This window comes from Ochotona curzoniae, unplaced genomic scaffold (genome assembly GCF_017591425.1).
Source record: "Ochotona curzoniae isolate NIBS_2020 unplaced genomic scaffold, NIBS_Ocur_1.0 scaffold_2453, whole genome shotgun sequence".
Classification (NCBI taxonomy): domain Eukaryota; kingdom Metazoa; phylum Chordata; class Mammalia; order Lagomorpha; family Ochotonidae; genus Ochotona; species Ochotona curzoniae.
Window position 1 is genome coordinate 32,262,019 of NW_024467094.1, and position 25,433 is coordinate 32,287,451.

Consider the following 25,433-nt stretch of genomic DNA (forward strand, 5'->3'; position numbering starts at 1 on the left):
CTGGTTCACAAACATCTTCAACAGCCAAGCCCCAACCAAGCAGTTACTGGGCTCCTCAGTCAGTATGTTGTGGGAACCTAGAGCCCATTCACTTCTGTTGTTTGGAGTGGTGCTAAGGGAACTGGGAAGCCTGTTGGGGTCAAGGCCTGCTATGAAGCAGGTGCTCAACAGTGGACAACAACGCACACCAACCCAATAGGATTTTCCGCAGGCACACTCTCACACCCCTAAGCCTTCTGCTGCTTCCACATTCATTAGGCAGACAGAACATTCCAGGTTCCGGACTGTGTGTACTTCGTGTAGAGTCCTGTGGTTAGGAAGTGACAGGATTGAAGAGGACCAGAGCGCTCCGACCCCAAGCTCCCTGCACCACCCCACTTCCACCCACGGCGATGCACAAATCCCTGCCATGGACACCTAAACCCCTCGTTGGTCCTTTGCCTCTAACCCTCTTCTCGTTTTCCTGGCTGTCTTCCACCGGAGCAGTTCCACGTGGCCACTTGGTGGAGAACGCACAGAGGGTCAAGGACTAACCCCTCGGATGCTCAGCCGACCGGCAGGCGCTGGCCACGCATTCGCTGCGCCTGGGCTTGGCGCGCCTGCGCACTCCCGAGCCGGCTCACCCCCAGCAGGACCTCCGCTGGAGCCAGGGGCGGCGCCGGAAGTTACGATAGACTCCCGGTTGCTAAGAGACGGGGCATCCGCACGCAGAGCAGAAGTTCTCGAGCTTCTTTCACCTCCCTTTTTCTGCTCAGGCGTTTTGCAGGCAGGTCATCATGTCGGACCCTGAAGCGGATACCTTGCGAAGCACTTTTCCCTCCTACATGGCGGAGGGCGAGCGGCTGTATCTCTGCGGGGAGTTCTCCAAGGCCGCCCAGAGCTTCAGCAACGTGAGTTGGTATCTAAACCTGTCACCCACTGTCACCCACCACCGCTTTCGATGGCTGCCAGCCCCGGGCTCCTGCTGCTGCCTGCAGGACCCTGCTGTGCTGGTGGTTCCTCAGGGCTCACAGGTGTCATAAAGTGCTTGTGCGTGTCTGTTTTCTAGCGCTTCCTTCTTCCTTCTCTTTCCTTACTTGAATATGGACTGGCTAGCTGGCCTGTTTTCACAGAGCTACCTCACTGACTGGGAGATGGGCTTCGTGTCGCTGCCTACCAAAGGTGTTATAACGAACGTTATTATAGGCCCCGACGTCTAAGTCACCTTACCAGACCCTGAAGGAGTTAGGCTGTCAGGTACACCGCTACACACAGAACAAGTCTGTGAGGGAGGTATATTATTACTGCCTTTTAGAGGGGAGGAAATGGATCTAGAAGTTGGACAATGCGCCAAGGTCACTGACTGACAAATGGCAGAGAAAGGGTCCAAAGCCGGCCCTTGACTGCAGGGCTGCTGGACTGCTGGACTGTCCATCGCACCTGTACAGCAGGAGATGCTCTTACGGCAATGCCTTGCTATACATGGCCCACTCTTGTTCCACACAGCAGGAGTGCCACTAACCAGGTCTACGCTCCCCTTAAAGTCAAACTTCTGTTCTTTTCCACCCCCAGTCACACCTTAAAACAAAACAAAGCAAAAAGGAGGCTGCGATAGGTGAGCATTTCAGTCCAGGTGGCTGTGGGGGAGCCTGTCCACCCTTGTCCTCTTGCTAAGGAGGTCTGTCCTGGAGAGCTAAGAGAGGGAGGGAGAGTCGCCTGTCAGAGTTGGAGTGTCTTTCCAGGAAGTGCCAGGGAGCTGCTTCCTCTTCCAAGAACAGCAGGAGGAGGAGCGGGTGCAGCCTTGATACCTTAGGGACAGTCCCTCGCGGACTGGGATGATGGGAGTTCTCACCGTCCACCCACCCGGGGCTGGGATCAACATTACACTTTCAGCTTCCCTAGAATTTTCACCTTATTTCTGGCAACAGTGATTAATTCTCAATGAGCTGCAAAACATGAGGAAGTTAGTAGACTGCAAACCATCCTAAAATCCATTTTTCTCTTTAGAATGCTGAGACTTTGACATTTACTTTAAAAAAAAAAAAGATTTTTTTTTTTAATTGAAAGGTCTTGCATCCACTGGCTCACTCCCCAAGTGGCTGCAACAGCTAGACCTAAGCCAACCGGAAATTGGAGCCAGGAGTTTCTTCCGGTTCTCCTGTCGGTTGCAGTGTCCCAAGGCCTTGGGCTGTCGTTGACTGCTTCTTTCCCAGGCCACAAGCAGAGAGCTGGATGGAAAGTGGAGCAGCTTGAACAAGAACTGGTGCCCATGGGGGTCCCAGGGCATGCGAAGCGAGCATAGCCACTGGCTGCTGCGCCAGGCTCTAACATTTACTTTTGCGCAGCTTGCACAGCCAGTTCAAATTAAGACACTGAATTTTGTGTGCCCAGCACATCCTCGGGTGCCAGGATTGGGGGATGGCCAGGATTGGGTGATGGCCAGTCTGTCGGCAAGGTAGCAGCTTACCCGAGCTCAGTTGTGGCTCCCACAATAGCTATGATTCGACCTTACTCCAGAATAGATCATCGAGCAAACTATGCTGAAATCTCTATGGTTGGATCTGCTGGGCAGGGTCTGTGTGGTAGCTTAGTGGCTAAAGTCCTCACACACTGGGATCCCATATGGGCGCTGGTTCTAATCCTGGCAGCCCCGCTTCCCATCCAGCTCCCTGCTTGTGGCCTTGGAAAGCAGTTGAGGATGGCCCAAAGCCTTGGGACCCTGCACCCCTGTGGGAGACCTGAAAGAGGCTCCTGGCTTCGGATTGGCTGAGCTGCAGCCATTGCGGCCACTTGGGGAGTGAGCCAATGGACGGAAGATCTTCTTCTCTGTCTCTCCTCCTCTCTGTATATCTGACTGCAATAAAAATAAGTAAATCTTTAAAAAAAAATGGATCTGCTGGGCAGTCTGCATCGCTGCAGGGAGATCTAAACTGTCCCACCTCCCCTCCTATCCCCATCAGGCTGCTGCCCTGGCTTTTCCTGATGCCTACCCACCTGCCCACTTCCATTTTTAGGCTCTTCACCTTCAGAATGGGGACAAGAACTGTCTGGTGGCCCGCTCCAAGTGCTTTCTGAAGCTGGGTGACTTGGAGAAATCCCTGAAAGATGCTGAGGCTTCACTCCAGAATGACCCGACCTTCTGCAAGGTGACCGACCATGTGGGCGGGCAGGTTCCACCTGGCTTTCGCCACTGCAATTGCCTCTGGTAGCCTGTGGTGGCGGTAGCTGAAGAACCGGCCAGACTGCCTAGGGTGGCCTCCAGTGAGGTTCCAGCGCCCTGCCCCTCTCCAAACCAGGTCCCTTCAGTTCCCCCACCCCCGAGTCTCTGAGGTCTTACCCAGTCACCTTGATTGATTTCCTCTTGTGCCAGGGGATTCTACAAAAGGCCGAGACGCTGTACACCATGGGAGACTTTGAGTTCGCCTTGGTGTTTTACCATCGAGGGTATAAGCTGCGGCCTGACCGAGAATTCAAAGTCGGGATCCAGAAGGCCCAGGAAGCAATCAACAACTCAGTGGGAAGTGAGTGATCACAGACCTTTCAGATCTGTTTTGGGACATGTGCAGCCTCTTGCAATTGTAGTTGAATTTGTTGTGCACCAAGCGTCTTAAGGCTCTTTCTCTCACCATCCAACTAGCCATCCAGGGAGACTCTGGGAATCCACACACTTAGAGAGTGGCCAGAGACAGAATGGGTGAGCAGCTGCTGCCAGGCCTACTGGGACTACTACACTTGGACTTGACCACTGCTGATGTTGCTGAGGGTTACAAACTGTTGCCTAAGAGGACCAGTTCCTGACCCGTTGCATATGGTTTTCCTTAAACCTGGATCAGAAGGAGGGTATTTCATACACACACACACACACACACACACACACACACATTATTTGAAAGAGATATAAGGCTTGGTGCAGTGGCTCAGTTGGTTAAATCCTCCCCCATTAAGCAATGGGATTCCATATGGACGCTGGTTCTTGCTCTACCTTGTCCACTTACCATCCAGCTCACTGCTTGTGGCCTGGGAGAGCAGTAGAGGACAGCCCAAAGACTTATGACCCTGCATTCATGCAGGAGACCTGGAAAAAGCTCCTGCCTCCTGGCTTCAGATTGGCTTCACTCTGGCTGTTGCAGTCATTGGGGAGTGAACCATTGGATGGAAGATCTTTCTCTTCTTCTTTCTGTAAATTTGCCTTTTTAATAAAAATTACTAAATTTAAAAGAAAAAATCTCTCTATATAATTATATATATATATATATATATATGTGATTACACACACACACACACACACACACATATAAAACTGTTCCATTTTTCCATTCACTGGTTTATTTCTCCAAATGAGTGCAATGATCCAGACTCAGCCAGGAGCCAGGAGCCTTCTTCTGGTCTCCAAGGACTTGGGCCATCCTCTGTTGCTTTTCCAGGTGCATTAGCAGGGAGCTAGATCAGAAGTAGAATAACTGTCCTCGAACCAGCTTCCATGTGATATGTCAGCATGTCAGGCAGTGGCATAACTCATTCTGCCACAGTGCTGATTCCAGAAGATGGTTGTTTCAAAGCAGGCCTGTACCTGGCCTGGAGTCAGTAGAATGAGGCCTAAGCCCAGCTTTCCCCTAGGCCCTAGGTTCCTCCCTATTCACATGCCTACCAAGAACTGGCCTTCCCCATCAGCTTGATGGCAGGAGAAGTGACAGCTTGCCAGAAGGGGCCGCAGAGTGTCACAGTGATACAGGGTAGGGAGGTTTCCCTGAACCCAGGGCCTCCCCTTGTGTGGAAACCTGTCTGCCACAGCCCTGGGCTAGCGGGGACTGTGTGGCTGATGGGTTGACCAAGCACCTGCACATTTGCCTGCGGGGCTGACTTGGGCCAACTTTGCCACAACCTCCATCATCCCCCTGCCCTGGCAGACATTTCCCTATAAAAATAAGGTAAGAGGTCATGCCTGGGAAGGCCTGGCCCCACTGAGTTCTGGCCTCTGTCCTTGCAGGTCCATCTTCCATTAAGCTGGAGAACAAAGGGGACCTCTCCTTCCTAAGCAAGCAGGCAGAGGTAAGGCCGCTGATTCTGAGAAGCTCGGGTCTAGCGTGGAAACACCATGCTCCTGGCCATCACGGTCAGCCGTGGCCTTCAGTAGCCTACCTTCCCACCCTGCTGCAGAGGGCTCTTGCCTAACCCGGCCTGCTGCATGGTTCTGGACCCACAGAGAGGTTCTGGTAGAAGAGGAATGTGGGCCCACAACCCTGAGAGCCATGTGCGAGTGCTGGCTCCTGGCTGAGGCACTCTTGGGTGGCATTCCATTTCCCTAGAGTCTGAAAACGCAGCAGAAGCCTCACCCGATGAAACAGCTCTTACACACCACCAAGAGGGAGACCAAGCGGAGGGGTTCGTTCAAGAGCGAGAAGACGATCCGCCAGCTCCTGGGAGAGCTCTATGTGGACAAGGAGTACCTGGAGAAGCTCTTGTTGGATGAAGGTTCCAGCCGCTTTGTTGGCAAGGGGGACTTAGGGATAAAGGAGGTGTAGGGTAGATGCTTAACAGCTGAGCCAGAGGCTGAGCCAACCAAACAATATGAGTAGCATCTACACATGGGCAGGTTTTACGTTTTGCAGTCTTACTTTGTAGGTAAGGAAACTGACGCATGGGCCTGCAGAAACTAAGACCACGCCTAGGCAGGGAACCACATGGCTGGAGTTCAAATTCAGCAAAGCCCGAACAAAATCCGGAGAACAAAAGCTAGCAAAATCCAGAACAGGTGCTCCGAAGCACAGTGGAACCTAAGATGGGACAGGGAAGATCTGGGCTCCTGTACCAACATGGTCCCCAGTTGGCACTCCCTGCCCACAACCTGTTCCCCAAAGGGGTACCCCATGTCTAACAAGCAGAGCAATCCAAAAGATTGGTGCTTCAATCTTAGGATGTCAGCACTGGGATATTCTGTAACAGCTTTGGATCTGAGCTTTCCCTTCCTATATAAAAACATAGAAATTAGAGAATGAAGAGTGACATTTCCAAAGCAGCGAACAAGTTAGTGGTGAACACCACAATCCAGGGCTGCTCACTGCTGGCCTGACGCTCTTCTTACCACATTGTACCACCAGAGAGATAGGGCAGAGTCTTGAATGAGAACCCACATACACCTAGGCCGGGCATGTGGCCCTGAGCTGGTCAGCCGTGTCTGAGCAAATGCCTCTTCTCTCTAGAACTGGCTGCCCAAGGACATTTGCAAATTCCCACGGGGCTCCCCACAAGGTCACTACTGGCTGGTCACCATGGTAACAGGAACAGTGCCGCCCCTGCTCTCCTAAGGGCCTGCCCTGGAGGGTGGGAAGCCCTGAGCAATTCCCCCAGTGGCCCTGTAGTGTTGCTAGGGCTCTAACCTCTGGCCATGCTGCAGGCAGAATGTCACACACCCTGCCAGATCTCAGTATGCCCTGGCACAGTTGGCACCTGGGGACTCACTTGGCACTGACAACCTGGATCAGGTCATTTAGTTAGAGTCCATCTTCCATGAGGACACAACTTGACGGGAGAACCCTGGGGTCTGGAACTGTTGCTCTTTTTTTTTTTTTCATTTTAAGATTTATTTATTTATTTATTTTATTAGAAACTCAGATTTACAGAGAGAAGGAGAGGCAGAGAGAAAGATCTTCCATTTGTTGGTTCACTCCCCAAATGGTCACAATAGCCGGAGCTGAGCCAATCCGAAACCAGGGGACCAGAAGCTTCTTCTGGGTCTCCCACATGGGTGCAAGGTCCCAAAGCTTTGGGCTGTCCTCCACTGCTGTCCCAGGCCACAGTCAAGGAACTGGATGGGAAATGGAGCATCTGGGACACGAGCCAGCACCTATATGGGATTCTGGCACCTGCAAGGCAAGGATAGCCATTAGGCTGTTGTACTGGGTCAATGTCATTCTTTTTCTTTAAGATTTACTTATTGTGGCCCGGTGCAGTAGCCTAGCAGCTGAAGTCCTTGCCTTTTAAGAGATCGTTAAAAAAAAAAAAAAAAAAAAAAAAGACTTATTTTTTGGGACTGGTGTAATGGCTTCAGTGGCTAAATCCTCACCTTGCAATGAGACCCCATATGGGCACCGCTTCTGTCTCTCCTCTCCATAAATCTGATCTGCCTTTCTAATAAAAATACATAGATCTCTCTTTAAAAAAAAAAAAAAGATTTATTCCTTTGTACTGGGAAAGGATGAGTGACAAAAAGAGGAGGGCAGGGGAAAGATCTATCTGCCATTCAATCTCCCAAATGTCTGTAACAAACCAGGACTGGACCTAGAAGGGGCGACTTCCTTAGATGCCTCCCCTCTGCCTTCCCCCTGCTCCTCTCTACTCCCCACAGACCTGATCAGAGGCACCATCAAAAACGGCCTGACGGTGGAGGACCTCATCATCACAGGCATCAACTACTTGGACACACGCAGTAACTTCTGGAGGCAGCAGAAGCCTATCTACGCCAGGGAGCGGGACCGAAAGTTGATGCAGGAAAAGTGGCTGCGGGACCGCAAGCGCAGGCCCTCCCAGACGGCACACTACATCCTCAAGAGCCTGGAGGACATAGACATGCGTGGGTGGCCATCTCAGAGGGCAGGCAGGCGGGAGGGGACGGCCCAGCAGCCTGCATCCTGGCCCCGCTGACCCGTGGATGGGATCCCAGAGAGGAGAGGAGCCGCTCCATGCCGCGCCCCACTCACTGCATGTTTCCCTCGGCAGTGTTGACCAGCGGCAGTGCTGAAGGGAGCCTGCAGAAAGCCGAGAAAGTGCTGAAGAAGGTACTGGAGTGGGACAAAGAGGAGGTGCCCAACAAGGACGAGCTGGTTGGCAACTTGTACAGCTGCATCGGCAATGCCCAGATTGAATTGGGCCAGATGGTGGCGGCCCTGCATAGCCACAGAAAAGATCTGGAGATCGCCAAGGAGCAGTGAGTGTGCTGGGGCAGGCTGGGGCCTCAACAGGGCTGGATTTGCCTTTGGCTGGGGCTTCTGGTGGCTCAGCTTCCAGTTTCTGCTCTGAGGACTCCCTGAGGGGACAAGGGGGCCGTTGCTCAGGACAAAACAGAGCAGACCTAGACTGTTAGCCATGTCAGCACCAGAAGGGAGTGAAGGCTCAGGGATGTCAGAAGCTCCTAGCAGTATCTGGTTCTAAGGTTTGTTTCCATTCTCACATTGTTTCAACAAGCATGCATCCAACCCCAGCCTTGATCACGGCTCTTAGCACTAAGCACTGAGCATACAGTAGCGACCAGATATGAGTAAGGGTTACTTTCCTGCAGAGAACCAACAGAAGGTGACATAACTGATGAGTGGCAGTCATGGTAAGTGTCCCCCAGGAGGACCTGAGTAAGAGCTGGGCACACCTGGAGTCCGTGGGCAGCCCCTGAGGCAGGAAGCAGCTCCGAGCTGGCAAGCAGAGGAGGATAGCCAGGAGGAGGCTGCAGGAAGTGCTCCAGGGTCGCACCAAGAAGGGCCTTGTAAGCCACACTGCTGACCCAGGGCACGGGCACCAGCGGCAGGTAGGCAGAGCTGGGCTCAGGAACTTGTACCACCAGCTCTGGGACCCTAAGGCAAGCTGTTTGATCTTGCTGAGCCTGTGTGTTTCCTTTGGTGTTGAGTGGGCATGACAAGAGTATCTGCCCTGGAGGGCAGAAGGAGCGGGGAGGGGCGGACTTGTGATGGCAACGTGTGGAAGTCCTTTTCAAGAACTCAGGGCAGGAGCCATTGTGGCACAGTCTCTAACACCATTATCTGAGCGCCATTCAAGTCCCAGCTGTCCTGCTTCTGGTCCAGCTCCCTGCTAATGCCCCTGGGAAGGCAACAGAGGGTGGTCCTAGTGCTTACGCCCCTGCCACCCACATCACGTAGAAAACCTGGAGGGAGTTCCTAGCTCCTGGCTTCAGTGTGACCCAGTGAGGGCTGCTGCAAGCTTTTTCAGGGTGTAGGGGGTAGGTCTCTGTCACACTACTGCTCTACTTTTGAAATAGTTGAAAATAACTACATAAGCAATAAAATGCATGCCTGTATTTCTGACTTTTAATTTTATTTTGAAGGTTCTTTGTTTATTTGAGAGGCAGGAAGAGAGCGAGAGAGAGCTGTCATTCATTGGTTCATGCCCTAAATGCCTGCAAAGAGAGACCACACTCGCCCGACCTGGGAGCCAGGAACTCTGTCCAGGTTTCTCATGAGCATGGCAGGAACCCAGCTTCTGGGAGCTGCCGCCTCCCCAGATCTGTGCTGGTGGAGACTGGGGTCGGGAGCATGCCCAGGCACTGAGACACAGAACGCAGGCATCCTGACACCCGGTCAGCCACCTGCCTGTCCTCTTTTCTTTGTTCTTTTTTTTTTCTTTGTTTAATATTTATTTGTTTTTATTGCAAAGTCAGATTTACAGAGAGAAGGAGAGACAGAAAGATCTTCCATCTGCTGTTTCACTCTCCAAATGGCCACAATGGCCGGAGCTGAGCTGATCTGATCTGAAGCCAGGAGCCAGAAGCTTCTTCCAGGTCTCCCACACAGGTGCAGGGTCCCAAGGCTTTCTGCCATCCTCGACGCTTTCCCAGGCCACAAGCAGGGAGCTGGATGGGAAGTGGATCAGCCAAGACATGAACCAGTGTCCAAACATGAACCAAAGCGTGACCCAGTGACCATATAGGATCCCAGCATTTACAAGAGGGAAGATTAGCCAGTTGAGCCATCACAGGAGGACCTCTATCCTGTTGTTATCCAGGGGCTCTGCCCCCAGCTCCCACTGCAGAAGCCACTTTCCACAGGTAAACTTTCCCTCCCCAGCTGACACTGCTCACACTCTGCAGTTGGTCCTGGCCACCCTCTTCACACTCACCTCTGTGCTGCCCTGGGGTCACACTTTCCAGAACATTCCTGCTTCTGCCTTCTCCTTCTTCACTTAGCCAAGTCTTAAATGCTGTCCATCTCCCAGTCCATCTCTCACCTGCCCTCGCCCCACAGAGCCAAAATACTGCATAGTATACACCCTGGAAAAAGAAACAAACAGACAGCTTTCCTGCCAGACCTGACTTTGCTGCTGAGATACCATGCAGCCTGGACTAAGTTGCTCCTGAGGGTCAGTGAGGGTCAAGTCAGTGCGGTGTGGACAGTCCTTCGGGTCCAGCCTGGGCTGGAAGACTTGTCCATCTCTGCTTCTCATCAGACCTCTTCCCGGGCCTTGACCAGCACGTCTAATAGACCCCAGGACATTTCTGCTGGGCTAGATGTCTGTGGAAAACCAAAACACGCTGTGTCCCAACGTGGGATCCTTTATCTTCTCCTTGATCCCCATTCTCCCTGAAGGTGGCACAGTTGGATACCTCCCAGGCCCCAAGCTGGAAACTTCCCACATGCATCCCCTCCCTTCCACTCCTTGCTTGTGTTTGGCCTGGGCACCCTGTTGCCCCCCTGGCTGGCTGACCAGCCCTGCCATGTAATGTAACACCCAAGTCCCAGTGCCTTGTGCAATGCACGCTGCTGCCCTTTCCGACTCGACCTGGTTCTCTTCAGGCCCCTGGGCATATGAAGCTGCTCAAAGGGTTGCCAGGCTGCACCTGCTGGTGTCCAGCTAGGACTCAGTACCTTCTCTTTCCTTAGTACTTGCTTCCTCAGGCCTGGGGACACTGCCTACACAGTCTTCAACACTCCCGTATGAACCCCACCCCAGGCAGGGCCTCCTTGTACCTGCACCCCTACTCCCACGGGGCAGGGAAGGACACACCTCCCCCCAGCTCCCTCCTGCAGGTGTGCCTTTGCCCTGCCAGACCCTGCCCTTCCAAAGGGGCCCAGCCCCTGCCCCAGCGTGGGCACGTAGTCGGTGTGTGAGGCGGCTGCAAGGTAAACAGGCGTCCTGCAGTAATCTGTGTTTCTGTGTTCCTTTCTTTTGCAACCACAAACTGGACCTTCCTTGTGCGTTGCGCATGCCTTGCACATGTCCTTATCTCCTCTGGTCTCTCACTTGTCCAGCAGCTTCTTCAGTGTCCCCAGTCTTCACTCATATCTGACTGTGCCATCAGTGACTTCACGACATGCTTTCTCATCGCTGTTGCCATTATTTGTTAAAGATTTATTATTTGAGAGAGAGAGAGATGTTTTAGCCTCTCACCCACTTCTGAAGTGATTGGTGCTGGGCCCAGCGGAAGTCAGGAGCCAGAAACTCCATCCAGGTCTCCCATGTGGGTGGCAGGGGCTCAGGTACCTGGGCTATCTCGTGCTGCTGTCCCAGCCTCCCTGGCAGGGAGCTGGATGGGAAGCATAGGCAGGACCTGAAGTGGCATTCCACTATGGGATGCAGGCTTCCCAAGCAGTGACTTAACTCCTGTTCTTATTATTTATTACTTATTATTGTCAGGAATAAATAAACATATCATACAGTTTATTCACTCCTCACACCAAGACATAGCACCCTTTCTGGACGGGCACCCTGACTCCATTGGTGCTGGGAGAGCAGCAGGTGCAGGATATGGCTCAGGGTCAAGGTGACAGGCAGGAGGGAGCAGTGCAGGGCTGAGCAGAGGGAGGAGAGGCCGGGAGCAGCAGGACCTTCAGAGAGAACAGGAGAGAGGATAAAAGTGGACCCTAGGTGTGGGAGTGGTGGGACAAGAGCAGAGGGAAGCAGTGGTGTGTGGTGGGGGTGGAGGCCTTGGGGAGCTGCAGTGGCCTGTCTGAGCTGGGGGCCAGTACCCCTGGGGAGTGGGAGGCCAGAGAGGATGGGGGGAAGAAGGGTGAGATAAGGGGAGTTAATCAGTGAACAGCTGCAGGTGAAACCAGCAGTGACTCACAGTCCTGGATGGATGTTGAAACTCTGCAGACCCCCAGCGCCCCGTTGCCTATGAACTTGGCCCAGATGGGTCACCCCACCAATCCAGGAGCCAGCAGCAGTCTCCTGACACTGTCTCCCCCTACGTGTCCCGCCCCTCTGTCTGTAGCCAGAGGAGGCCCAGTGTTAACCTGGTATTAACCACTTCATGTCTTCCTTCTCCAAATGTTTGTGATTATTGGAACAGTGCTCTTAGCTCTGGTCCTGGGGACATGTCCGTAGCTGCTTGCCTGCCCTGCGACTGGTAGCTTGGGGAACAGTGCCCAGACCTGGTTCTGTTCTGGTTAATACCTGGAACAGCTCAGTGGGTCTGGGAGTTCGGGTTTAATGTCGGCACTCTGCAGGTCCTAAAGCCAAGGAGGGAGTGTTTGTGCACAAGGACAGCAGTGTGATGCTGGGCCTTCAGCCGAAGGGCACAGGGAGCAAGACCTGAAAGTTCCGTCTCGCCTTCCTGCCCGCTAGCTTGGCCCCTTGTGAATCCTTCTCGGTGCCTTTACCCACTTAAGTGCGCACACACGAGTATTTTAACAACAAAAGGAGTTTGTTTTTGTATATGTTTAATTAAAGAACATCATGGAAAGGATCTCTTTCCTTGAATAGCCTCATAGAAAACCTCATTCCCCTGGAGCCATAACGCACTGCACTGCATTCCTGTGGGTGTGCACTGAGGTTGCTGCAGCAATGGGCCAGTGAAGCTCCCTGGGATCTAACGAAGGCCCAGACACAGCAGTCGTTGTGTAGAAGAAAGGGCATCATGTGTGTTCAGAATGGCCAGCCTGACCACGGCTGGCAGGCTGCGTCTTCTGCCACTGTGAGCGATGTGCCTGCAAGGCGTCATGCAGGGTGAGCCCCCTATCCCAGGGTTCATTCCAGATCTCCGGGGTAGCAGGGAACTAAGAAGCAGAGAGCAAGTGGAGAAGCAGGCCTGGAAAGGCTTTCCTGCTGTGTGGAGGGATCGGGGCAGGGGAGTGTTCCAGAAAATTAGCAGGGGTCTTTGTTCCTGCCCTAGGCCCTGACAGTCCAGGCTGGCCTAGGATGCCCTCCAGCTTCCTGTTGTTGACCCTGTGGGCAGGAGGTGTGGCTAAGTAACTGGGCCCCTGTCACCCACATGGGAGACCTGGATTGAGTTCTCGCCGCCCACTCCTGGTCCCTCCTCTCATTGGGGCACCCCTGGGGAGTGAGCCAGCAGGTGGATAGGAGTTCTGTGGATAGGATCTTTGTGCCTTTTTAAAAAAAGGATAACTTGAGTCTCTCGCACTAACATGCCATGCACTAAGCTGAGCTGAACCGAAGCTATTTGATCCTCCTGAGATAAGAAAGAAATAAGGGCCAAACTGCCTCAACAAGCCAGTTTGGATTGGCACAGTGTGAAGTTCCCTCTGCCTTAATGCTTATGCAGAGAAGAGAACCTGGAGTAATCTGCTTCTGCAAGGAAAGTAGTCCTTGGGGGGCCAGTCTGAAGATGGCTTCATTTGTGCTTTCTCCAGCATTTCTGTCTGTGAAGCTGATTTCTTCTGCTGGGACACCTACTGTGTTGGGTGAGATGAAGTATTGCCTGACTGTAGAAGTGAAAATAAAGCTCACAGGTCTAATATGATGGCTCAGCAAGCTAATCCTCCACTTTCCACTGCCAGCAACCTGTACGTGCACCAGTTCAAGTCCCAGATGCTCCACTTCCCATCCAGCTCTCTGCTTGTGGCCTGGGAAAACAGCAGAAGATGGCATGCACATGGGAGACCCAGAAGAAGCTCTTGGCTTCTGGCTTCAGATTGGCTCAGCTCTGGCGTTTACAACAACCTGGAGAGTAAACTAACAGACTCTCTCTGTCTCTCCTTCTCTCTGTAAATCTTCCTTTCAAATAAAAAATAAAAGAAAAAGCAAGCTCATTAAGGAACAGGTGTTTCTGCTTGGCAATCAAGATGCCAGAGTCCCTGCGGCTGGCTCCTGACTGCAGCTTCCTGCGGACACAGCCCCTGAGAGGCAGTAGTGATGGCTCAAGTCATTGAGTTCATGCTATCCATGTGGGAAACCTGAATTGCATTTCTGACTCCCAACTTTTTCTCTTGGTCGAAGGACAAAAGTACAATTTCATTTAAAGATTTTTTTTTTATAAAAGATTATTTATTTTGGGAGCCAGTACCATGGCTCAACAGGCTGATCTTCCACTTGCAGGTGCCAGGATCCCAAATGAGTGCTGGTTCGCATCCCAGCTGCTCCACTTCCCATCCAGCTTCCTGCTTGTGGCTGGGGAAATCAGTAGGGGTTTGCCCAAAGCCTTGAGACCCTGCACCCGCGTGGCAGACCCAAAAGAAGCTCCTGGCTCCTGGCTTTGGATTGACTCAGCTTTTGGTGCTGCACCCACTTGAGGAGTAAAATAGCAGAAGGAAGAACCTTGTCTCTCCTCCTCTCTGTGAATCTACCACTCAAATAAAAATAAATAAATCTTTAAAAACATAAATCTTTAAAAAGGTTATTTAATTTGAAAGAGTTACACAGAGAGTGTGTGTGTGAAAGACAAATCTTCCAAATGCTAATTCACTCCCCAGATTGCTAGCACTGGGTCAGGAACTTCTGGGCTTCCCACAAGGGAGACAGGGCCCAAACACTTGGATCATCTTCTGTTGCTTTTCTCAGGTCGTTAGCAGGGAGCAGGGTCAGAAGAGCAGCTGAGACACAAATCATGGCCAAATTGGATGTAAGCATTATTGGGTTGACGAGAGCTTTCTCTATTACACTGCAGTGCCAACCCCTAGTTTAAAGATCTTAGTTTTCCTCCTTTCCTTCTTTTTAAAGGCAAAGAGACGGACAGAAAGAAAGCAAGATCTCCATGTACAGATTGACTCCCCAAATGCTTGCAATGGTCAGGGCTGGCCCCAGAACCAAAGCCAGGAGCCTGGGACTTAGTCAGGTCTCCCTCCATACATGGTAGTGACCCTAGCACTTGACCGTCACCTGATGTCTCCCAGGGTGCCTACAAGCAGGAAGCTGGAATTGGAAGCAGAGAAGTGAATCTGGTCCAGGCGTCCTGATAAGGGATGCAAAGGCCCAAAAAATGTTTACTGTGGTGCTGGGCCCCTGTCCCATATTATCTTGTTGAGGCGGTTTCCTTAGAGCACAAGTTGTTGGAACAAAGAGACATCTTTGTGACATGAATTGCCTTCCAGAATGATCCTAAAATTAGTTCATTCTTTTACAGGTTTTTTTTTTCTTCCTTTTTTCCTTATTTATTTTTAGTTTTGTTCATTTGAAAGGCAGGAAGAGACAGGTCATTCATCTCTTGACTTACTTTCTAAATGCCTGCAATAGTCAGGCTTGGGGCAAGCTGAAGTCAGGATCCCAGAACGCAGTCTGGGTCTCCCACATGGGGAGCGGGAACCCAAGTCCTCTGCTGCCTCCCAGGGTGCACCTTAGCAGGCACTTGGACCAGAAGTGGAATAACCTGGACTCAAATGTGACACTCCATACAGGACAGGGGCATACCAAGCATTGACTTAACTGCTGAACCACAGGCCCAACCCCACAACAGTCTATTTTTGGCCTCATGATGCCATTGGAGGGACCATGCCTACGACAGGGTGAGAAATTATAAACTGAGTGTATGTCATGGTCACCAGTCAGGTTAGACTGACCCTCCTCTCCTAAGGAGGAACCAGGTGCTGGTTCACGTGCAGAGCCCCGTGAAAAGAGGAACCAGGTCCTGTGAACTGAGCCCCATGAAAAATGGAACCAATTTGCTAGAAGTTAAATAGTAACTACAACTATAAAATTGCTCATCTTGGCTCTAACCTGCTTATTGTAGCCTCTGTATCCTTGCTTGCTTGCTTGCTTGCCACTGTAAAAAAGCCACCATGATGTCACTGCCCTGACACCTTGGGGCTGTCTCCTTCAAACCTGTTCTGAGTGGGGGCAGTCACCAGCTGGCAAATAAAGGCTCCCCAGTTTAAAGGCCCTGAGTCTTGATCATTGCCTCAGGCAAATTTCTAGGTAATGCTTGATTTTCTTCCTTCCTTCCAGCGACCTTCCCGATGCAAAATCCAGAGCCCTCGACAACATTGGCAGGGTTTTTGCCAGAGTTGGGAAGTTCCAGCAAGCCATCGACACGTGAGTGAGCAGGGTTGGCCCCTGCCAGGGGCTCGCCAGGGGCCTGAACTTCCTGCCTGCCTATTACAATCCCAGCCTGGGGCCAGCATGCTGGCAGAGGCATCAGACAGACCCAGGCTGGGTATCTCTGGTTACTCTGCAACCTCAAAACCTCCTCTGTTCAAATTAGTTGCTGAAATAGAGTGGGCATATTCTCAGCATTTTCCAGATGTAAGAGTCACCAGGAGTACTTTGTAAAGGCCAATGACTTACTCAGTCTCGCCTGGGTACGTTAGCAGGGATCTGTTTTGGAAGCAGAGCAGCCGTGACTCCAACCAGCATGTTTGCATCCTGGATGCCAGTACTGCAGGTGGCGGCTTTACCTACTGCACCTCAATGCCGGCTCCTCAAATGCTGCTTTTAAGCACAATTTTCAACTGTTGCTTTGAATTTGGTCCCATAGCTTTTCCCAAAATATCTTGTGGGAGCTTTGAACCATGAACATGTTTATTAACCCTCCCCTTGGACTGGTTGGTAGAACAGGCGCCCAGCAGGAAGGCCCAGCTGTGGCCCTTGTGCTGGGCTAGAGACCTTGGTCCCTCCTCTCCCCAGGTGGGAGGAGAAGATCCCGCTGGCCAAAACCACCTTGGAGAAAACCTGGCTGTTCCACGAGATTGGCCGCTGCTACTTGGAACTGGACCAACCATGGCAGGCCCAGAACTACGGCGAGAAGTCCCAGCAGTGTGCTGAGGAGGAGGGCGACATGGAGTGGCAGCTCAACGCGAGTGTTCTGGTGGCGCAGGCACAAGGTAGGGATGCCGAGACCACCAGCCTCCGCAGCCCTGGGGTCCAGCTCCCAGCCCTGGGGGAGCCGGGAGTCAGGTCAGAGAGGAGCCATTCCATTTTGCTTGGCACATGGGGTGCACCATGCTCACCGGTTGGGGACGTTGAGCACCACGGGAGCTACTGGCCGTGACCTTGAGGAGTTCAGCTGCCAACCAGCCTCGAATCACATGGTCCTCAATATGGTGCCTGCCCATGAGGGTGCTTCTGTTTGGAGATAAATGCAACTAAAAGAAATTGATTTTGGTGAAACAGAATTTTGAAAACTATGCATAGTTTTATAATAAGCATTTTCCATGAAGATTTTCTTTTCCCCTTCCCATTAGAGTTCCCTTCAGCTCATAGTTGGAGGTTACAGGAGTGGGAGGCCAGCCCCCTTGTCTGATGACTGCTGCCGGCTTACCAGATGGCAGGTGCAGAGGCAGGAAGCAGAAAGCACACTTCATGAACTTTAAACATTTTATTTATGTACATTTAAATGAATATTTAATTTATTGGTTAATTAGAGTCATTGAAAAAAAGAGAAACAGACAGAGCTTCCATCTGCTGCTTCACTCTCCGAATACCCCCAATGGCAGAGGCTGAGCCAGGACAAGCCAGGGACCAAAACCTCAGTCCTGGTCTCCCGTGTGGGTGCCAGGGACCCATCACTTGAGCCATCACTTACTGCCTCCCGTGGTACACGTTTACAGGAAGTTGGAGTCAGGAGAAGGAGTAGATCTGGGACTTGAACTCAGGGAGTCTGATGAATCAGAGCCCAACCACTCAAGCATCTTTCTAAGAAGTTTTTGAAAACCTCTCATTGGCATGGGTTGCAAGAATTTTTGCACCAAAATAAGCTTATCTTAAAAACCAAAGAATGACTATAGCAACTAGGGCTGGGCCAGGACAAAGCCTGGAATTCCAGCCAGGTGTCCCACGTAGGTGGCAGGGGTCCCAAGTCTCTGAGCTGCCACCTGCTGCCTCCCAGGCACATTAGGAGAAAGATTGGAGAACAGAGTGGCTGGGACTCGAACCAGGCTCTCCAATCCGGGGCATGAGCTTTCCAGGTCACTCCCAGCGTCTCAGTTCCTCATTTCAGAAGGCACTGAGACTCAGCAAGCTAACAGGTTGGTGCCATTTTTAAAGGCTCATTTGAGGATCTGGCATGATAGCCTTGCATCCGCCAGGATCCCATATGGTGCAGTTCATGTCCTGGCTATTCCACTTCCCATCCAGCTCCCTGCCTGTGGCCTGGGAAAGCGGTGGAGGATGACCCAAAGCCTTGGGACCCTGCACCCATGTGGGAGACCCAGAAGGAACTCCTGACTCCTGGCTTAAGACTCTTGTGGCCACTTGGGGAGTGACCCAGTGGATGGAAGATCTTTCTCTCTGCAAATCTGCCTTTCCAAAAAAAAAAAAAAAAAGTGAAATAAATCTTACCAAAAAAAAGATTCATTTGAAGCCAGGAGCCTATAACTCCATCCTGGTCTCTCATGTGGGTGGACCATCTGCTGCTGCTTTCCCAGGTGCATTAGCAGGGAGCTGCTTTGGAAGTGGAGCAACTAGAATCTAAACCAGCACTCCTGTATGGGATGCAGGCATTGCACGTGGAGGCTCAATGCACTGTGCCACAACAATGGTCCTAAGCAAATAACTTTAAAGTAGAGAAAATTCCAGTTTTTCCAAGTGCTATGGCAGAGCCTTCTGGCTAAGGAATAGCCTCAAGCAAGGCGGAAGGGCTGTGGGTTGGTAGGAGGCCACAGGAGGCAGTGTTCTCCCTCCCCCTCTGAAACTAAGCTCAACCAGTCCATGGGCTAATCAGGTCAGTCCCAGCCCCAGCATCAACTGGTGGGCAGGGCGCTCGGCTGGTTCCTTCCTCTCCAGGTGCAGACTGTCCCAGCGTGGGAGGAGATAGGAACAAGCTGAGATCCTGGCAGTTGGCCCGCTGGCAACCGTCAGTCTCCACCTTCCATGTTTAGTTTGCTGTCTACTGCATGTATAAGAAATCTGAATGACATTTAGAGTAAGATGTTTTGTGGCCAGGATTGTGACATAGCCAGTAAGGCTGCTGCCCCACAATGCTGGTGTCCAGTACAGGTGCCAGTCAGGTCCAGGCTGGTCCACGTCAGAGCCAGCTCTCTATGAATACTCCTGGAAAGAGTGGAAGATAGCTCAAGTCCTTAGCCCCTGTCACCTATGTAGGAGACCAGATAAAGGCACCAGCATTTTTTTTTTTAAGATTTATTTATTTTTATTTGAGAAGTAGATTCACTGAGAGGAGAGACAAAGATCTTCCATAGGGCCCGGCGGCGTGGCCTAGCGGCTTAAGTCCTCGCTTTGAACGCACCGGATCCCATATGGGCGCTGGTTCTAAACCCGGCAGCTCCACTTCCCATCCAGCTCCCTGCTTGTGGCCTGGGAAAGCAGTCGAGGATGGCCCAAAGCCTTGGGACCCTGCACCTGTGTGGGAGACCCGGAAGAAGTTCCTGGATCCTGGCTTCAGATCAGCATAGCATCGGCCGTTGTGCTCACTTGGGGAGTGAGTCATCGAATGGAAGATCTTCCTCTCTGTCTCTCCTCCTCTTTGTATATCTGACTTTCCAATAAATAAATAAATAAATAAATCTTAAAAAAAAAAAAAAGATCTTCCATGTACTGGTTCACTCCCCAAGTGGCTGCAATGGCTAGAGCTGAGCCAATCTAGAGCCAGGACCCAGGAGCTTCTTCTGTGTCTCCCTCATGGATTCAGGGTCCCAAGGACTTGGACCATTCTCCGCTGCTTAACTGGACACATTACCAAGGCCTGGATTGGAAATGGAGTATCTGGGACTTGAACCAGTGTCCATATGGTATGCCAGCGCTTGAAGATGGAAGATTAGGTTGTTGAGCCATGGTGTTCACCCCAGGTCTTCTAGCTTTGGCCTGGCTCAGTTCTGCCCATTGAGACCACTTAGAGAAGAAATCAGCCGATGTATCTGTGTCTTTCCCTGTAACTCAAATAATAAATAAATAATATATTTATATTAATAATAATTATTATATTATTATAATATGCACAAATATATAATAATATAATTATATATGTGTGTGTGTGTATATATGCCTTTCCTTTTCTGGAACGATCTAAAGATGTGGTAAGATGAGTCTCCCTAGCCCTGGAGACCTGTACCCTGTGCACCAGTCCCTTCCCGGGAAGCCCCTCCTCAGGGCCCCCTTAGTGCCAGGGTACAGATCACCTGGTCTGAGGCGGCCCAGGAGCGTGCAGGAGAGGTGGCTGCTGAGCCGCTCCATTTGGGATGAGGCTGTAGCGGCAGGCTGAGCCCTGCCCTCCCTGGCTCCCAACCCAGCTACATCCCTCAGTACCCACATGTCACCTCCTGTCTGTGCTGTGCCTTCTCACCTTGCTCCTCAGTGAAGTTGAGAGACTTCGAGTCAGCCGTGAACAACTTCGAGAAGGCCCTGGAGCGGGCGAAGCTGGTGCACAACACCGAAGCACAGCAGGCCATCATCAGTGTGAGCCCTCCGCCCCTCTCCCCGCCCCCGGCTCTCAGCCCCCTCTCCCCCAACCCCGCCTGCTTTCAGCCCCCATTTCCATCCAACCAGTCCCTCCCCCTGGGGTTCTCAGCCCACCTCCCCAACCATTCCCTCCCCTCAGGACTCTTAGTCCCCCATCTACCCCCTCCCCGCTCCACCCTGAGGTGCCCCCCTCCCCTCCCACCCTGCCCCGGTACTAACCACAGGGGTGGGCTAGGTAGAGCAGAGGTCATTCTGCCTGCTTCTGTGAGCGGCTTGTGTAGCAACACAAAGCATGAAGGGAACTTCCTGAAGTTCCTGACAAAATAAAGGAAAAAGGTAAGTTTATTTTGGAGCAAAAAAATATTAAGATATAAAAAATATATATTTATTTTTTTAAGGTTTATTTTTATTGGAAAGGTGGATATACAGACAGGAGGAGAGACAGAGAGGAAGATCTTCCGTCTGATGGTTCACTCCTCAAGCAGCTGTCACAGCCAGAGCTGAGCCAATCCGAAGCCAGGAGCTCTTCTGGGTCTCCCGCACGGTTGCAGGGTTCCAAGGCTTTGGGCCGTCCTCAACTGCCTTCCCAGACCACAGGCAGAGAACTGGATGGGAAGTAGGCCCGTGGGGATTTTAGAACCAGCACCCATCTGGGATCCTGGGCATGCGAGACGAGGACTTTAGCCACTAGGCTACTTCGCTGCACCTGCAAAAAATTTTTGAAGTCTATTGGCCCATTACACAGCTTTTCAATTAGACATATTTAAAAAAGAGAGAGTGTGTTTATCTGAAAGGCAGACTTTAGAGAAAAGGAGAGACTAGGAGAGAGGGAGAATGTTTTCATCTACTGGCTCACTTCCCAAATGACCACAAAGGCCCAGGCTGGGCCAGGCTGAAGCTTTGGGTCCTGAGTTTCCTCCAAGTCTGCCATGTGGGTGCAGGGGCCCAACAACAGGGCCAGTTCCATTGCTTCCCCTGACACAGTCCCAGGAGCTGGGGTTCAAACAGGTGCTCCCTAAAGAGGTACAAGCATCGCAAACAGCAGTTTAACCCATTCTGTGCAGTTTTAAAATATTGATTTATTTGTTTGAGTGGCAGAATCATGGGGTCAGAGGGAGAGAATGAGCTTTGCATGTGCCAGCCACAAGAGCAGAGCCTGAACAGGGCTCAACGCAGGAGCCAGAAGCTCCCTCATGTCGCTCTCAGGGCAACAGGAACTGAAGGCCCTGGGTCACCACGTGCTGCACTGAGGCCCAAGGCCATGGGCACCAAGCAAGAGCTTGTGATGGAAGAACTCAGGGCCTGGGTCCCAGGGAGACACGGGTTCCCTGGGAGCACTGGGACAGAGTCCACTGGCCTGTGATGGCGGGGCCAGCCACACGTACCCTTGTGGGTAGCCTAGCTTTGTCTTTTGTCTTTTTGCCCCTCCCCAAGAGCCCCTACTCCCCTGAGTCTTACTCCCTCTCCACGTACCTGGTCTTTCCCTTTCACTGTCTCCCACAGAAGCATACAACAGGGTGACTCCTGGAATGCTGAACCCAAAGGTGTAGGGCCTGGGCCTGTCCCAGGAGCAGCACCACAGGGGCACGGGGCAGTGAGAGGAAAAGAGCCCCCAGCCAGCTCCCAGGTTGTGTCCAGGCCCCTCCTTGGCCTGCTGCCTCCTTGAGTGCTTAGTGACTTCAATGATCTTGTTCCATGAACTGAAGCCAAGAGCAGCTTCAGGTAAAAAGGAGACATTATGAGCAGGTAGAGCTGCTGCTTGAGACACCTGCATCCCATACTGGGATTCTGGTTCAAGTTTCCACTGCTCCACTTCCCATCCAGCTTCCTGCTAAGATACCTGGCAGGCAGCACATGATGGCTCAGTGCTTGGGTCCCCTGCTACCCATTAGGAGACCTGGATAGAGTTCCAAGTTTCTGGCTTCAGCCTGGTCCAGCTGCAGGCGTTGTGGCCCTCTCTGTCTCCCTTCCTCTCTGTCACTCTGCCTTTCAAATAAATAAATACAAAGAAAGCCCAGCACAGTAGCCTAATGGCTAAATCCTCACCTTGCATGCTCCAGGATCCCAGATGGGCGTCAGTTCTAATCCCGGCAGCCCAGCTTCCCATCCAGTTCCCTGCTTGTAGCCTGGGAAAGCAGTCAAGGATAGCCCAAAGCCTTGGGACCCTGCACCCCTGTGGGAGACCTGGAAGAAACTCCTGATTCCTGGCTTAAGATCAGCTCAGCTCTGACTGTTGCAGCCACTTGGGGAGTGAGCCAGTGGACAGATCTTTCTCTTTGTTTCTCCTTCTCTCTGTAAATCTGACTTTCCAATAAAATAAATAAATCTTTTATAAAGGGAGAAATACAAAGAAATAAAAGATAGACATTAGTAGACAGATACAACTTCCAAAGACAAGCCTAAGCCTCAGAGAAATGGGTTTGAATGAAGTTGGCTGCCAAGGGTCTGGGCCTCTTAGCATGGCTGATACCCTGTTGGTGAGCAGGCAGGATAACTTAACGTCATGGTAGGCGTCCTGCGTGGTGGAGTCCTCGGGGACGGGTGAGGTGGTCCAGCCACAACACAGTCTGCCTTCTGAGTGGGGTGGCCACAGGGGCCAAGCACGCATGCAAAGAACTCACTGCTCCCTCTGCTGTCCGCAGGCCTTGGATGATGCCAACAAGGGCATCATTGAGGAACTGAAGAAAACCAACTACAGAGAGACTCTCAAGGAAAAGCGAGGTGAGTTCCAGGCATGGCTGCCTGCCGCTCCTGAGAGGAGGAGGGCGTGGCCAGCTTGTCTTCCTGGGGTGGGACAGGGAGGACAGCCAGGGCTGAGGCAAGCGCTAGGGCTGTGACCGAACAGCTGGCTGGTGCATTTCTTGGGTTTGGTCATCCAGGGTTATTAGAGTGTGTGCAGCAGGCAAGGAGGTCCACCAGGGACCTGCACACCCCCATGTGCTCCTGGTAGACATGGAGGGTTCCAGAGAGGAAGCATCAGCTGCCCCCGGCTCATAAAGATGCCCGGGAGCTTTGTAAATGGAATACAGCAGGAAGCAGGGGTAGGTGCACCAGGGGTGGGCAGCAGCAGTGACAGCCACCTGCCACACACAACGTGTGGGGGGTGAGGACAGGCCCTTCAGTCCTCACAGTCTGGAGAGAAGGGGAGCTGAGCAAGGTGAGCTGTCTCCCTGTGGTCAGAGGGAGGAAGGGGTGGGATGGGCAGTGGGGAAGGCTGCATGGTGAGGGGGCTTCTGTGTGCTTCTCAGGCTGGGCTGCACCACCTGGTTCTCTCAAGGCCTCCAGGGAGTAAAGACCCCTTGCATTCCTGCCACCATGCTCTTCCAGGCTCCTCTGAGTGAGCGGGGCATGAGGGGCCAGGAGCAGTCAGGGTATAGGGAAGCCCGCTGACAGCTTCTGCCCAGCTGCTGTGTGATGTCTCAGCTCCCACCATATGGCAGCGAGAGATCTAGTGGGCAGAGACGGACAGCTCCTGACTACAGCCCTTCAGGCTCCAAGTTGGCTCTCTGGCCCCAGCATGGCACCCAACATCCCTGTATGGTTCAGCACCTGCCAGGTCCCCTCGGCAAGTATATGTTGGGTGCCTCCAACGCGGCTCTGAAAAGCCAGAGCAGCTTCCCAGCAGCACCTGCTCTCAGGTGCCAGCCAAGTGCCCGCAGCTGCTGCGCACTTCCCACTCTGAACAGCAGGTGGCAGCTTTGCTCCTAGTTTCAACTCCAGTGGAGCACAGACCTTCAGCGCCGGCGATCTAGCTAGAGACCTGCAGGCTGCTAGGAGGCGCTGGGGGCCTCCAGGGAGAGCAGGCCGACCCGAAAGGGATGGAACTGTGAGAGGCCTTAGTTTCAGTTCCAGTTCAACTTCCTGCTGGCAGCCTGCTGCTATTTTTACAGATCCCTCCCTCCCAGCAAATAAGGAAGGACCTAAGGATGCGCAAAGGAGGGTCCCTGGCGGGGCGGGGGTGGAGAGGCGGTCCCCACCTCCAGCCTGCTTCTTGCAAGGAAAAAGGAAGTGTCTGTGGGCGCAAGTGTCCCAGCTCGACCCTCTACTCTCTCTGTGACTTTGACCCTGGATCAGTGACATAGGGCAGTTGAGTGAGAAGCAAATGCCATAATCTCCCCTACCCCAGCCATGACACCCAGGCTCCGCGATGCTTCCAGTTTAAAAAACTCTTGAGAGTCCTTGGGGGCGCCCAGGCCTCCTCCAGCCTGGGCGAGGACACCCTTTCTGCCGACTTCCCTCCCTCCCGTCTCTTTTTTGCAGAAGAGATTGTGGCAGTACCCCCAGAAGAGAAAGCGTCCAAGGCCAAGGGGCGGGAGCTGAAGAGAGGGCGCGAAGACCTGGAGAAGGTGGTGAAGCGGTGGGAGAGAGAACTGATAGAGAGCGAGAGGGAGATGGAGGAAGAAGAGGAGGAGGATCTCCCGGAGGCGCCATCCAGCGTGACCCAGTGGGAGAGCCAGGAGGCGGACCAAGGCCTCAAGGCGGTGGGCGAGGCCCCCCGAGTGGACCTGGGCCGCAGGGAGTCCCGAGAGATCTACCGGCGGCCCTCCGGCGAGCTGGAGCAGGTGCTCCTGGAAGAACTCGGCAGAAAGGAGTCGGGAAGTCTGGAGGAGCCGGGGCCCACAGAATCGGGAGAAACGGGAGAAACGGGAGACGCGAAAACCACAGCAGACAGCGGGGAGGTGGATCAGGCGTGAGGGGGACCCTGCCGCCGCGATGGGTGACAGTCTCCCGTGGGTCAACTACCCTTCTCCCTCTCTCTCTGTTCTCCATTAAAAGTCCGTTTAATCCCCGCCCCAAGTCTGGCTTGGCCGCTCCCCACTGTTGGAAGTGCTGAAGTTGGGGGATGGTGGAGGATCGAGCCCAGAATGCTGGGTAGGCTGACAAGGTCCCACTGGTCAACCCCTCCGAGCCCCAAGCAGGATGGCGGTGAAAGCCCTCGGGCCCCACGAACCCGGAGAAGGAGGAGAGGAGATCGGGGTCGCCGCGGGGTTCGTCCAGTGCCCACGGCCACCCGGGCGCCCCCCCGGAGCGGAACCAGGGGGCCGCGAGTGCAGGGTTTCAGGCAGACGCATCGTTTATTGCAGTACCAGATTCAAAACAAAACAAAAAGTGTTGGTGGTGAAAAGTGGAACCTAACGCCCAAGTCCACGACAAACAAAGTAGCCAAGTTTAAATCATGCCGGGTGCTGACGCCGGCATCCGTGTTTCAC

At 52.7% G+C, this 25,433-nt stretch overlaps 1 protein-coding gene across 3 annotated transcripts; it reads left to right on the forward strand.

Moving 5' to 3' along the window:
* The first annotated feature begins 776 nt into the window (after positions 1-776).
* ODAD4 (outer dynein arm docking complex subunit 4) lies at positions 777-24,985 on the forward strand. 3 transcript variants are annotated; one of them, XM_041001165.1, is made up of 12 exons: positions 777-890; positions 2,994-3,125; positions 3,350-3,500; positions 4,967-5,028; positions 5,286-5,451; positions 7,325-7,549; positions 7,696-7,903; positions 15,817-15,903; positions 16,495-16,691; positions 20,120-20,220; positions 22,866-22,944; positions 24,484-24,985. In XM_041001165.1, exons 1-12 carry the CDS (start codon positions 777-779, stop codon positions 24,915-24,917), a joined length of 1,956 nt encoding a protein of 651 aa, XP_040857099.1. In that variant the 3' UTR covers positions 24,918-24,985. The 3 variants fall into 3 exon arrangements, with proteins under 3 accessions (XP_040857099.1, XP_040857100.1, XP_040857101.1); XM_041001166.1 differs by having other exon boundaries at positions 24,487-24,985; XM_041001167.1 differs by lacking the exons at positions 20,120-20,220; positions 24,484-24,985 and having other exon boundaries at positions 22,866-22,876.
* Positions 24,986-25,433: the final 448 nt, after the last annotated feature.

Excerpts from the sequence above, each read along its gene's own strand:
- ODAD4 (XM_041001165.1), top strand. The coding sequence starts at position 777 with ATGTCGGACCCTGAAGCGGATACCTTGCGAAGCACTTTTCCCTCCTAC. Across the intron at positions 3,126-3,349 it reads ATGACCCGACCTTCTGCAAG|GGGATTCTACAAAAGGCCGA; the intron begins GTGACCGACCAT and ends CTCTTGTGCCAG. Across the intron at positions 3,501-4,966 it reads AATCAACAACTCAGTGGGAA|GTCCATCTTCCATTAAGCTG; the intron begins GTGAGTGATCAC and ends CTGTCCTTGCAG.